The 14,519-nt window shown below is 34.6% G+C and overlaps 1 protein-coding gene across 1 annotated transcript in view; it reads left to right on the forward strand.

The window, feature by feature from the left end:
- Nucleotides 1-14,519, forward strand: part of LOC129226339 (glucose dehydrogenase [FAD, quinone]-like) — a 49,847-nt gene that overhangs the window by 22,202 nt on the left and 13,126 nt on the right. Inside the window, exon 8 of the mRNA XM_054860941.1 lies at nt 8,547-8,665. Within this exon, the coding sequence (XP_054716916.1) occupies nt 8,547-8,665 (119 nt within the window). The remainder of the gene's footprint in view (nt 1-8,546; nt 8,666-14,519) is intronic.

Genomic DNA, 14,519 nt, shown 5'->3' on the forward strand with positions numbered 1-14,519 from the left:
TGACAATCAAAAGTGAAAGTTTGAAATTCAGGGCATAAAAAATGCGTTAAGTGCATAGATATGCGTAAAAATTATTTGACGATATTAACTGGCAGCTGATGGCGATGATCTCCATAAGTTGTTGTTGTTGCTGCTGTTGCTATTGTTTTTGCTTTAATAATTATTTGACGATATTAAGTGGCATCTGATGGCGATGAATGGCTATAATCTCTGTAAGTTGTTGTTGTTGTTGCTATTGTTTTTGCTTTAAAAATTATTTGACGATATTAACTGGCAGCTGATGGCGATGATCTCTGTAAGTTGTTGTTGTTGCTGCTGTTGCTATTGTTTTTGCTTTAATAATTATTTGACGATATTAAGTGGCATCTGATGGCGATGAATGGCTATAATCTCTGTAAGTTGTTGTTGTTGTTGCTATTGTTTTTGCTTTAAAAATTATTTGACGATATTAACTGGCAGCTGATGGCGATGATCTCTGTAAGTTGTTGTTGTTGCTGCTGTTGCTATTGTTTTTGCTTTAATAATTATTTGACGATATTAAGTGGCATCTGATGGCGATGATCTCTGTAAGTTGTTGTTGTTGTTGTTGCTATTGTTTTGGCTTTAAAAATTATTTGACGATATTAACTGGCAGCTGATGGCGATGATCTCTGTAAGTTGTTACTGTTGCTATTGTTTTTGCTTTAATAATTATTTGACGATATTAAGTGGCATCTGACGGCGATGAATGGCGATGATCTCTGTTGTTGTTGTTGTTGTTGTTGCTATTGTTTTCGCTTTAAAAATTGTTTCACGTTATTAAGTGGCAGCTGATGGCGATGAATGGTGATGAATGGCGATGATCTCTGTAAATTGTTGTTGTTGTTGCTATTGTGTTTGCTTTAATAATTATTATTCTTCACAGGAAAAATATTCATCTGAATCTTCATCTCCTTCTTTTGCTATGTGGCTTGCTGTTTCGGTGAAGTCGATAAGATCATGCTTTAGTTCTTGAATTGTGTTTCTGGCTTTTTTGGTTGCTATTATTGAATCCAGCCTAAATTTATCCATAACTTCGAAATTAGGTGTTGTATCAGTCGAACTGTGAATATAAATACAAGAATCAGCTTTTTTTTTTTTTTTATCTCATTTTACTTAAGTTTTAATTTGACACGTAAGTACACTTAAGTAAGCGTACTTAAGTACGTTTATATTTCGGTAAAAATTGTCCTCAAAGTACTGCTAAAGCCACTAAAGGGCGTTATAAACTATTTTCGTAACAATGAAAATTAATATTTAAGAGACATTCATTGTTTAATATGCGGAGTGATTATTTTCGCTGTATGGCACCCCCCCCCCCCCCATCCCCTTGGAAAATGCTTCTGATATCATCATTCATTTTGTTTAAAATGACAATCCTAATAAGAAATCCATTGTCTTCCCCCACCACGTTCTACGTTTTAAAAATAGCTCCCCTCAATTTTTTTTCCAATTTTCAAATGTGCCATGGCCATTATTTTTACTTGGAAGGAAAGAGAGCTTTATAACAACGATTACACAAGTTTGCGGTGGGAAAAAATACAATGGGTGCTATATGAAAAATTTCCATCACGTCACAGTTTTGTGAAAAATTCAATTTTATGTTGATTTTTATGTACATTTACGATGATTTTTTTTTTCTTTCTTCTTCTTTTTTTTTTTGGTATTTAATTTCTTCTTTCCTAAAATGAGCGTCTTCTACCATGGTGAAATCCGAAACCTACAGTATACCCCCCAGAGACACTCCCCGATCCCTACACCCTCCCTCTACCACGTAGACACTCGCTACGTTACAAAAAAAAAAAAAAAAAAAAAAAAAAAAAAAAAAAAACGAGCTGATGTGTGCATCACATGACTTCCTTTTATTTCAATTTAATTTCATTTCCCCATTACTGGCAATTTTTATGTGATTCAATAGTTTACTCTCTAAATATCACCAACAGTGACAAAATTGAAACCAGATTTTTAAAAAAAAATCGACAAATTTGTCGCCAAGTTGGCGACAAAACTTGGCGACCAAAAGAGTGGCGATACATCGCCAAGTGTGCGCCAAATTATAACACCACTTGAGTTTACATCGAAATTAACAAGGATTTCCCCCCAAAAAGGGGCAAAAGAACCCTTTAGAAACACCCGAATGCAACCAAAAGGGGAGGTGCGCAACTAGATCGCACTGGGAGTCTACGTACCAGATTTCAACTTTCTAGGACATACCATTCTTGAATTATGCGACATACCTACGCACATACGCACTTACAGACGTCACGAGAAAACTCCTTGTAATTAACTCGGGAATCGTCAAATTGGATATTTCGCGTGTCTATATGTTCTTAGGCACTTATCCACGTGTGGTCGAATCGAGAAAAAAAAAAAAAAAAAACACAACATTCATTCGGGGGTGCGCAAAATGGAAATTAAGGTCGATTTTTGAGTGATTTTTTTTTTTTTTTTTTTTTTGCGAATACAATGCTTCCTATTTTGTAAAAGGAAGTAAAAAACGCTCTGAAAACTTGACCCTCGTTTTCAGCAAAATCAAGTATGCTGATCGCAGTTGGAACGTTGCATGCATTTGAAAGTTATATCCACGCTTCCGAGTCAGCAAGGCGGATACACAAAGTACCCGTGCTTTATCTTCTTTATCTTTATCTTTACTAATAATAAAGCTCAAAGTCTGTCTGGAGGATGTCTGGATGTCTGGATCTCTGTGACGCTCATAGCGCCTAGACCGTTCTGCCGATTTTCATGAAATTTGGCGCAAAGTTAGTTTGTAGCACGGGGGTGTGCACCTCGAAGCGATTTTTCGAAAATTCGATTTTGTTTTTTTTCTATTTCAATTAACATTTTCCGGAGCAAAATTATCATATTGCGAAATTATCATGACGTGGAATGGTATAGCGAATGAACGTAGCCAATTGGCGAGAAATTCGTCATCCATTATTTGTAAATATACAGGCGAATCAAATGACCTTTTAATTTTCAACTACGGACAAAGCCGTGCGTGTGCCACTAGTCTTACTACTATTATATATGCGAAAGTTTGTCTGTATGGATGTCTGTTACTCTTTCACGCAAAAACTACTGAACGGATTTTGATGAAACTTTACAATAATATAGCTTATGCATCAGAATAACACATAGGGTGGTTTTTGTCCCGTTATGGGGGGCAAATCCCCCCTTGGGGGGCAATAAAACACAATTTTAGTATAAATTCTCTAATATAGGGATGAAAAAATACTTGCACATATTTACATTATATGTCCATCGAAAGCTCTGATTTTTCTGCTGAAGATGGCACCTGTTTGAAATTTCTAAGTAGAATAAAAAACGAGTTATGAGCTTTTTAGTTCCATGTTCGAAGGCTTTCCTCAACACAGTACATTATTTAGAGTATCATCTCAACTCAATGTCGATAGCGACAATTGTTGTATTGTTGACTATCTTTGCTTTTCGTGACTGTTCAAGGCTTTTCTCAAGTCAAATCTTGAAGTAAGATTTTTGCACAAGATTGGCAAATAATACATTGATTTGGCTTATTATTTTCAATTTTAAGGCAACTTTGAGGCAATTAATGCGTTTTTTTTTATTTATTTGTGTTGACTGGGTATTTAATCAATCAGCAGGAATCTAGCCAAACTTTTTTTGTGGAATCATTTCAATAGCTAAGGCATTTGGCAATTTTTTCAACTGTTGCTGTTTGTGACGCTAAAGAGTACGCAATACTGTTTCTCGGTTTTCACCATGCAACCAAATATCGCCATTTCTTTGATATTTCTTTCTTTAAATTTGTTAACACGTAAAATTATTCGCCAACTAAATCAAGCAAATCCATAAACAGCATAAAAACTTCCATTCGTCTTTGAGCACAATTTCAAACAATTGCCAAATTTTTACTATTTTTGGAAACATTTCGGGTAGCAAGATTTTATAATCACAAGAATTATCTTAGTATTTGGCGACACTATCTCTTCGATGAAAATTAGTAATACGCAGTTTTACGAAGTAGGGAGGGGGAGCCTCATTTAAGTTATCCCAATACGATTAATGCAAATTTAATAACATTTTAAATCGCAGTAAGGGATTACGGGTGGCTACGTTTTTAAAAAGTTTGTACTTCAATAGTAATATAGAGAAGGTTTTAGACTATGTTCGGAAAAAAAAGATAAATCTTTTTAAACAAGTGAAATTTAATTTCATATTTTGGAAATTCCTTAAATTTGTATATGCTTAAGTATCGTTTTTTCGTTTCTAAAAGAGTACTATTTTGTTCTTCATACTTATTGCCATTTTATTTTTATGGGTTAGGAAGAAGCTCTATTTTTAATCACGTCATTGCGGTGTGTTTTGAGTTGTTTCTGTTACAGCAGAAAACGGATAAAAATAGCGATTGTTTCTCATAATTATTACAGACTCAGGCAACGCCGGGCATTTTTGCTACGTACAATTATCTGGAAACTAAATAAAGTTATGAAATAGAGTCCGCGCCCAAAAACTTTTTTGATAGGAAGAGTTATGATAACGTGTTCGGGACGAGTGTTCAAAACTTTGGCGCTAGAGCCATTGCAAAAGTTGCATTAAAATGTAAAAATTCCGCCAAATTAATTTTGGTAAAAGATCATTAAGTACTATGAGGCATTGAAGTTAAAATTAATCCGCCAAATTAGTGAAACAACACCCTTAAATAACATTAAAACAACTATTAAAATGTAAATTTATCCATCAAATTCTTTTTTCATCTCCAGTTTTACCAGTCGACTACGTTAGTGAATTGGCGAATTATTTAAAATTTTATGAAACTTTTAATTTTCTTTTTTGTGTGTGTATTTTCAAGGGTTAATGATGCTAATTAGGATTTTGTAGAATTTATGCCCCTATTTTAATGGCGACAATGGAGAAAATTGTTCTTTCTTTCTTTCTTTTTTTCTTTTATTTTGTTTTTCTATTTTTTTTTTCAATCCTATCGGACCTGTACTGATGAATATTTTTTGAAATAATCATGACTGAGATCATTAAAAGGAAATGTTATTTGAAAACGCTGACAGAGACCATTCTAATAGAAACTTTTGGGAATTTTTCTCTTTGCGAAATGAGAAGTTTTCTGTACTATTGTCCTAATTTAAATGGGAACTTAAAAAAAACAAAACCTGTTGTCCTTACTCTAATTTTAATGGTATTTTCACTCTGAACGTTTTGGTATTGTAATCAGGACTGTTTACGTTATTTAGAAACAGTTGATTTCCTTCTAATGGGGATTTTAAAGGTTGGATGTTCTCTAAAGGGACATTATTAGAATCAGGATTTGTAGTGATTGTTGACCCTATTTTGGGACGATATCTCCGGTAAGAAGCTATACATCTTACTAATATTATATATGCGAAAGTTTGTCTGTATGGATGTATGGATGTATGGATGGATGTTTGTTACTCTTTCACGCAAAAACTACTGAACGGATTTTGATGAAACTTTTCAATAATATAGCTTATGCATAGGGTAGTTTTCGTCCCGTTATGGAGGGCAAAACCCCCTTAGGGGGGCAATAAAACACAATTTTTGTATAAATTCTCTAATATTGGGATGAAAAAATACTTGCACATATTTACATTATATGTCCATCGAAAGCTCTGATTTTTCTGCTGAAGATGGAATCTGTTCGAAATTTCTAAGTAGAATAAAAAACGAGTTATGAGCTTTTTAGATCCAAGTTCGAAGGCTTTCCTCAACTCAATACAGTATTTAGTGTATCATCTCAACTCCCTGTCGATAGCGACCATTGTTGTATTGTTGACTTTCTTTGCTTTTCGTGATTGTTCAAGGCTTTTCTCAAGTCAAATCTTGAAGTAAGATTTTTGCACAAGATTGGCAAATAATACATGATTTGGCTGATGATTTTCCATTTAAACGGAACTTTAATGTAATTAATGGTTTTTATTATTATTTATGCTGATTGAACACTTACTCATTATCCAAACAACCAGCAGATCGCCAAAATTTTTGCAGAAAGATTTCTGTAGCTGATGCATTTGGCAGTTTTTTCAACGTTGCTGTTTTTGAAGCCGAAGACTACGTCATAATGCTTCTCAGCTTTCACCATGTAAACAAAATATCGCCAATCAAAGAATTTTCAAAAGACCTTTTTTACTGTGTTAAATAATCCAGCAACTAAATTAGGCAAATCCATAAACAGCACAAAAACTTCCATTAATTTTCCTTTTTGCACAATTTCAAACAATCACCAAATTGTATTACTTATTTTGGTAACATTTCGGATGAAACTGTTTAGCGCCATTTTATGGTGACCAAAAATATCTCAGCATCTAGCGACGATATCTCTGTAACGAAAATTAATATCATATCGTTTTACAAAGTAAGGAAAGAATGGGGGAGCATCATCGAAGGTACCCCGAAACGACTTTCGCAAATTCGGTAAAATCGCACCAAGAGCCACAATGATTGAAATTTCCCGAAATAACTAAAGCAAGTATAAGGGGATTACAAGCGCAGCTACTTTTTTTTAATCACTTCGTACTTCATTAGCCATACAGAGAAGGTTTTAGACTCCATGTTAAAAAAAAAGTATCAACAGATTAATCTTTTTAAATATGAGAAGATTAATTTCATGTTTTTTAAATTTGTATATGCTTAAATATAGTGCTTTCGTTTCTAAATAAATATTACTTTGTTCTTTATACTTATTGCTATTTTAGTTTTATGGGTAAGGAAGAAACTCGATTTTTAATCACGTCAAAAAGATGTGTTTTAAATTCTTTCACTTAAAACAGAAAACAAAAGCAAGTAACGATTTTTTCTAATAATTATTACTGACCCAGGCAACGCCGGGTATTTTTGCTAGTTATACAATAATTTGGATAGCCGGTGTAGCGCTGGATATTATTTGACGGAGATCAGGATTATAAGGAAACTGTTTCACTTTATTTAAGAATAGTTGACCTCACTCGAATTGGATTTTTTGAGAATTACTCAAACTAACTTCTTTAGAACTCTTGAACGTTTTCGTGATTTATTTTGTGTGATTTTTTGGGTGTCTTCCCAGTTTCGCCGACATTTCATGTACTCCCCTTCCCCCTGATTTTCAATTTTAATCATACCTTTTGATAAATTTAAAGGGGCAGGTAATTTGAAATGCCAGCGAAACTGGAGACAAACCATTTTTAACCGACTTCAAAAAGGAGGCGGTTATCAGTTCATACCGTATGTATGTTTTTTTTTTGTTTGTCCACTCACAGCGTCTCACCTAGTGAACCGATTTTGATGATTCTTTTTTTAATGGATAGGGGATGGCTCAACTTAGGTCCCATTACTTTGCTTGACCATATGGAACTACTTTGATATACCCCCCCCCCCAAATCGGAAATTTGGCGACTTTTTTTGTTTTTGTTGACACAAAACTTTGTTGCCACAAAACTTTAAAAAAAAAACTCAAAAAATGGTACAAAATGCAAGAAAATACTAAATTTGGCAACAGCAAAAACCTAAAAGCTGAAAAAACCTAAATTGGCAACACCATAATAAGAAACAGCAACCCTAAAAAGTCCGTAGGAAATGCCAGATTTGGCGCGTAATTTTTGGGGGTGTATATCAGAGTTATACCGACCATATTTGTCCTTTAGAAAAAAAGTTATGGGCAAAAAACAACAAATTTCATGCAATTTCCCTATTAAATGATTAAATATAAAACCCATTATTATGAAAGTTTGGTGCCATACGACAGTAACATTAATAGTAATTGTAGTGATAATTTTGAATGAAGGCTTCTCTGAAGCAAGCATCAAATTTCTTCAGGGGGATATTTCGATAATCGGGAATCTGGCGCTGTCGTCTCATTTTTGGCTAAATAATTTGATTTTGGTAATCCTGCTGATTTATAGTAAGCCTATGAGAATTATCGAAATCTTCCCTTCTTCAGTGCTATTGCGCCAGAGTGGGGGTAAACCTAACCTGGAAGCGAGGTGATGCAGTAATCAGGATCTGCTTAGCCTTCACAATGCTACCATTTGGTTTGCGTCAACTACACAGTAGTATTTTTATCGTTATCATCTACGCCAATAACAGATGATCAGGGATAAGTAAGAAAATACAGGATTGCATAACAAGCAACTTGTATGCTGTGAAATGGAAACTAGTTAGGGAAAACGTAATACAGTAGAACCTCGATTATCCGAAGTAATTGGGACCGAACCTACTTCGGATAATCGAAAACTTCGGATAATCGAGAATTCATCTATAATCATCTAGTTTAATATGTAGAGTCGTCGTTCAACTGTTATGGCTATTTTTACTGTTAAAGAAATTAAAATTATAAATGAAAATTAATTTCTGGAACAAAATTTACAATGGTTTAAATGGAAGTTTCATCTGGTGCAATTTCGCCGTCCTTTGCCGTGCAGCTCTATCCCGAAGTTTTCTTAAAATCATGAGTTCAGAGGAATCACACTGTTCCTGTTGTTCCAACCAAGCAAGACCTTTTGCAAAACTCTCAAATGCATCATTGTTACTTATCTTATTTGTTCCAGAATCATTCTCATCTTCATCATCACCATCTTCTTTTGGAGAATTCCGGACTTCTGCTATTAAGTCCTCATCATTGAGCAACTGGAAGCCTGCATCTTCCATGTCACAATTCAACCAATCTGTAATTTCTCTATCACCACAATTTTCAAAGCCTTTCATTGTGCTGAAAACGCTTGAAAACTCAGTAACAATATCTTTCGCAATGTCAGTAGCATTTTCATCTGTGCCACTTGAAAAATTCGGCAAAAGTTTTCTCCAACTTCGTCTTAGTGTCGATTGCGGCAAAGATTCCCACGCGTCACTGATCATATAAATGCAGTCTTTGATGTTGATAGTTTTCCAAAACTCAACTATTGAAACTGCACCAGATTCAGAATCTCCTTCAAAAAGTAATTTTCTGATAAACTGCTTTCGGTAACGTCGTTTTAAAGATTCTAAGACTCCCTGATCCATAGGCTGCAGCAGAGATGTTGTATTGGGGGCATGGGCGGAGTTGAGGGGGGGCTTAAGGGGGCTAAGCCCCCCCAGACAATCTATTAGCCCCCCCAAACGGAAAATAAGAGTATCAAGCGAGGTTAAAAGATTTTTTTTTAATATATGTATGTCTAAAACAAATTATTTTCGCTCTTCCAAAAATTTTTTTTAACAGTTAAGATTCATTTTTGTTCATCAAACACTCTGCGAGACTTTTCCTCTTTCACTTAAGGTATACTCTTCTTATTTCTTTCATAGTGCATCCATTACGGATATCGAACGGTGCTGCCTACCGAATTATTTTGCTGGAATACAAAGTAATGCACGAGCGGAATTTAATTAGACCAGACTCTTTTATTTTTAGCCCCCTCCCCTCCCCCACCAAAAGGAATCTACAAGACCCCATACACCCACTTATTTATCTTACTGCTTATTCCCTCTTCCTCTCAAAGTTACGACTTTCACGGAACCCCTTAAATGATTTGCGTAGTTCTTAATATTGAAAAGAAACTTTTTTTTTACTGCTACAGGTGCATACTGCTACAGTGGCATTGTAGCAGTTAAAAAAATCCAATATTTTATCATTTGTTATTGAAATTATGAAAAAAAAATATTCCGATTGTTTCATCGTTTTTTTTTTTTTTTTTTTTTTACTCGGGACCAAGACCGTGTAATAAATCTTGGAAATTTCCATTTTATGGGCCAATTCGTTCAAAACTGTTTTTAGTGGGTTTTCTCAAGCACGATCACGTCTTTCAGAGATAAAAGAAAACAAATGACATGTTTTGGTTTGTTATTTTCCCTTTTCTATTTGACTGCTCAAATGTAGATTCCACATTTATTAATAACGCCTGCCCAGCTTGGACAACTCCTTCAAAGGCAGTGCTAACAATCCATGGAGTACCCGACTGCCCCCAAGACGCGGACATTAACAATGACAAAACCGCAAAAACAGTGTTACTCCTTTTAATCTGTGGGAAAAATTTAGATTGGGAAGGAAGAACCTATCGGACATTCGGCCGAGGCGAAGCCCTAGGGCTTGGGAGCATGTACATGGTCTCTGTTTAAAATGTCCACTTCCTGCCTGGTTCCAGGGATCTTTTGTGAGTATGGAGGAGGAAGGGATGCTTTTATGGCCCTTTTATTTAAGGCTGTCTGAGAAATCGTTACTTTCTAAAGAGCATTGGCAAAGAACTGTTTTCTACAGGGTGTTCGATGAAGTATTACAAAATTTTAAGTTCCGTTTTTCGGGTGAATTCCAAGATATGGCCCTAGCAATTGAAAATTTTTTGAATTTAGATTTTGATACTTCAACGTGTTTCATTAATGCATATAAGAAATGCCTGAATATTGACGAAAACCTTTTAAAAGCAGAAATGAAAGTGGTGAAAAATTACTTTAAAAATGATCAAATTTCAATCGCTGAACTTAAAAAATTTGTTAGTAAAAACGTATTTCCAAACGTTTATTTATTGCTCAAAGTGGCAGTCTCTATACCAATCAGTTCAGCAACAGGAGAAAGGTCTTTTTCTGCAATGCGACGAGTGAAAACGTGGCTAAGGAAATCTATGACTCAAGCGAGATTTGCAAATATATCTGTCATTCACATTGAAAACGAGTTTGTGAAACAAAATGTTAATGTTGACGAAGTTTTCGAAGAGTTCTCTTCACGGAAAAATCGGAAATTTTAAAAATGGTTGCTATGTAAATAGGGAAAACAGCGTTTAAGCATCAAATTTAGAGAAGAATGGTACAGTGACTCACATTTTTCGTCTGGGGCGCAAGATTCTCTATTTTTTCTGAATTATGTATTCAAGATTTATATTTATATTATAATTTAACTTTTTATTATTGCTTGTAAGCATATCTGGCATGATTTCATGTGTGAAACTAATAAACAATTTCTGGAACTGAAGTACCTGTAAGTTTAAGATTTTGTTATTTAAGTGTTTTAGTATAGCTATCTTTTAAAACTGCTTCTAATAAGGAAATTATAAGGAAAGTAACTTTGATTTTATATTTTAACGATACATAGAAGAGTACTGATATCAAACTTTAGGAATTAAATTTTTAAAATGTTTTCTAGCTTGAAAATATCTACATAATCTTTTGTAAAACTCCAAATTGAGCAAACTATACATCATACCTCTACTTATGTTTTTTAGTTATTTTTATTCGGTCTCATATGAAATAAGAGGATAAGTAGGTTTATGGAGAAAAAATGTAAATTGAAGAAAAAAAACCCTTTGTTATAATAGTAATTTTTTATAATTTAGTTGGAGTCGAGCCCGGATTTACGTACAAGCTAAGCAAGCTATAGCTTAGGGCCCCCGCTTTGTTGGGGATCCCCAACTCCCGGAATTTCGCATGATTCGTTCCAATAAAAAGAAAAAGTACTTCAAAAAATATATTTTAATTTTTTGTGCTTGAAAACCTTGAAAATTTGGATAAGTGTGACTAAAAAACCACTAATGAAAGGGGGGGGGGGGTGGAGTGCCAATATATATCAAATTCAGCTCCTAGCTGCATCCTGCAACAAAACTGGAAGAATAATGGTTCTCACGTTTTTGAAACACATTACAAATTTTTGTGACTCGCATGTTTCATATCTTGCTATTTATATAATTCCGAATGCAGTATTTTAAAGTTTTTTTTGTTATTGCTCGCTTTTATCTTACTTCTGCACATTGTCAATCTGTTTAGCCCGAAAAAAAAAGTACTCTACCTCTATTCCTTATCGTTTTATGCCCCACTTGCAACTGTTGCAAAGAAAAGTTGTTGTCATGAGAAATTCATAGTTTCTTTTTTCTTTCAAATTTAAAATAACCGTTTCTTACAAAGTTAGAACCGGGTATAAAAATGTACAATCAAGTACTAAAATATCAAACTGTTAAATGAAGTGCGTTAAATAATTTTGATTGTTCTAGAGTATCCCCCCTTGTAAATAATTAGATAAGTCGTTGAAAATCCGATAAGCAAAGTAGGCGTAGGCTCCAGTTTTATTTCTTTTCAAGTGTATAAATTAAGAATTATCCAAATGGGTTGAATGTTACTCTTGTTACCCGTTTTCTAACTTTTTACACCATGTCTTTTAAAACATTTTTTACTATTGATTACTTCATATTTAATTCATTGCTGTATTTGTCAGTGGGTTGGGGGGATGATTAAAAACTAATTGTACCGAAAGCCAATGTCAGCAAGTAACAATGCATTATCTTTTCTCTTCCAGCGCTCTTTCTCCCTGTCAACTGCTGTCATTGATTTGTGGAATCAAAAGCAATTTTTACTGTATTATCTTAATTTGTGAAAGAGAATATAGTTTTTAAAAGTTTTGTTTGCCTACTTCCGTCCTGATATTTTTGTAGTTTCAATCACATCTTATAGGGCTTCAAAATGCAGAATTTTATATCTGTTTTTCAGAATTTTCTCCGGGGGAAACCCCTTGGCCCCGAACCCCCTACAATTGGGGATTGTCTATACTCCACTTAAATGGGAGTCTCGGCTCATTCTTTTGATACCATTCCCCCTCTTAACGTCAATCCAAAAAGGAAAACAGGTTTTTTTTTTTAAATTCATATTCTACATTTTCTTTCCAACATTTTATTTAATATATATATATATATATATATATATATATATATATATATATATATATATATATATATATATATATATATATATATATATATGTGTGTGTGTGTGTGTATATTTATATATATATATATATATATATATGTATAGGGATATGATATTTTAGGGATTGGGGCTTAGCCCCCCCAGACAAAAAAACCTAACTCCGCCCATGATTGGGGGGCAAAAATAAACACCGGATGTTACCAGATTTTAAAGAGTTATGTTCCGGATGAGCTGGACAGTTTCGAATAACAGAAGCGCTCCATTCAAATGTTTTTTTCTTGCCAAGATTTCACTGCAGGCACAAAAATATCAAAAAACCACTTGGAAAACAAATTGGAATCCATCCAAGCATTTTTTTGATTTAAATAGTGTACAGGAAGAGCAGATCTGTTTACATTCTTAAAACATCTCGGATTCTTACTTTTCCCAACAACAGCTAGTTCAAGCTTGTGGGAACCCGATGCGTTGGAGCAGGCTAAAACAGTGACCCTATCTTTCATTCGTTTCCTTCCGGGAGCAGAAGTTTCATTTACCGCAGCTAAAGTTTTTTCAGGAAGGGCCTTCCAATACAGTCCGGTTTCATCGCAGTTGTAAATTTGATCTGGGGATAAATTCTCATCTCTTATCAAATCTTCAATCTTTGCAACAAATGAATCAACTGCTGCGACATTTCCAGACAATTTTTCCCCCTCGATATTGAGTTGCCTTATAATATTACGAATTTTGAATTTCTCTAACCAGCCACTACTGGCTTTGAAGTCATCAGAACCACCAAGCTTCGAGTTGAGAATCAAAGCTTTTTCTTGAATCATATTGGTCCAAATAGGGGTATTCCTTCACATCTTTTCTGCACAAACCATTTGTACAAAGTCGCATCTAAATCTGTATGATCGGCTAATTTCATTGTTTTTCGGAATTTGGCACCTTTCGTGATATCAAACTCAGCAAAACACTTTTTAATTTTTTCCGAGTTTCTTTTCATTTCGCTCACGGTTGACACACCAACGTGAAACTCTTTCGCAAGTTTTGTAACAGCTTCACCAGATTCTAGTCTCGTTACAATATCATATTTTTCCTGTATGGTTAATACGATTCTTTTTCTCTTAATGGAAGCCATCATAAAGAAGAAAACATGAGTTTCAAAAATAAGAAAAACAATGTTTCAGTTCTATCAGATCAGCAGTTCTATCAGATCCCCCGGCTCAGGGAGTTCAGTTCAACAGTTCTATCAGATCCCTCGGCAGGTCAAAACTACCAACTTCACTGATAGCACTCAAGAAAATTCTGATCGAAAATGTAGGAGCAGAAAAAGAGAACCCACAGATTAGCACGAAATTTCCGGGAAATTTCGAATTCTGGCCAGCTGCCCAGCCCAACGCGACAGAGAACAGCAAACGGGTTTTCCTTCTTTTCCCTTTTCCTGGAATAGGTTCACAAAGGATAAGTGACACAGAGTGACCTCTCCCTTTTCAAATTCTGCTGCGAAGAAAACTTCTCTGCTCTTGAGATTACAAAAGAGGTGATTCTTTGCACTTGCTTACAATCAGACGGTGCAATAACATCTGATTGTTCTGGGCCTCGGCAGTATGACCTTCCAAATTTCGAAATGACATGTGTTTTTGTTTAGAACAGGAACGCTTGAAAGTAGGGGAGAGTATACTCATACCAAGAATTGAGCTAGTGAGAAGGAATTCCAGACTATTTATCTGCACTCGTAGTTTGGAAGAAACGGCTGACATGCAAAAGTTCGTTTAGAGAAAATTTTAGATAATAATAGGAAAAAAAAAAGAGAATTGAAACCGATTTCGGTTAACGGAGAGTTTCGGTTAATAGAGGTTCGGATAAGAGAGGTTCTACTGTACCTA

This window comes from Uloborus diversus, chromosome 7 (genome assembly GCF_026930045.1).
Source record: "Uloborus diversus isolate 005 chromosome 7, Udiv.v.3.1, whole genome shotgun sequence".
Taxonomy (NCBI): Eukaryota; Metazoa; Arthropoda; class Arachnida; order Araneae; family Uloboridae; genus Uloborus; species Uloborus diversus.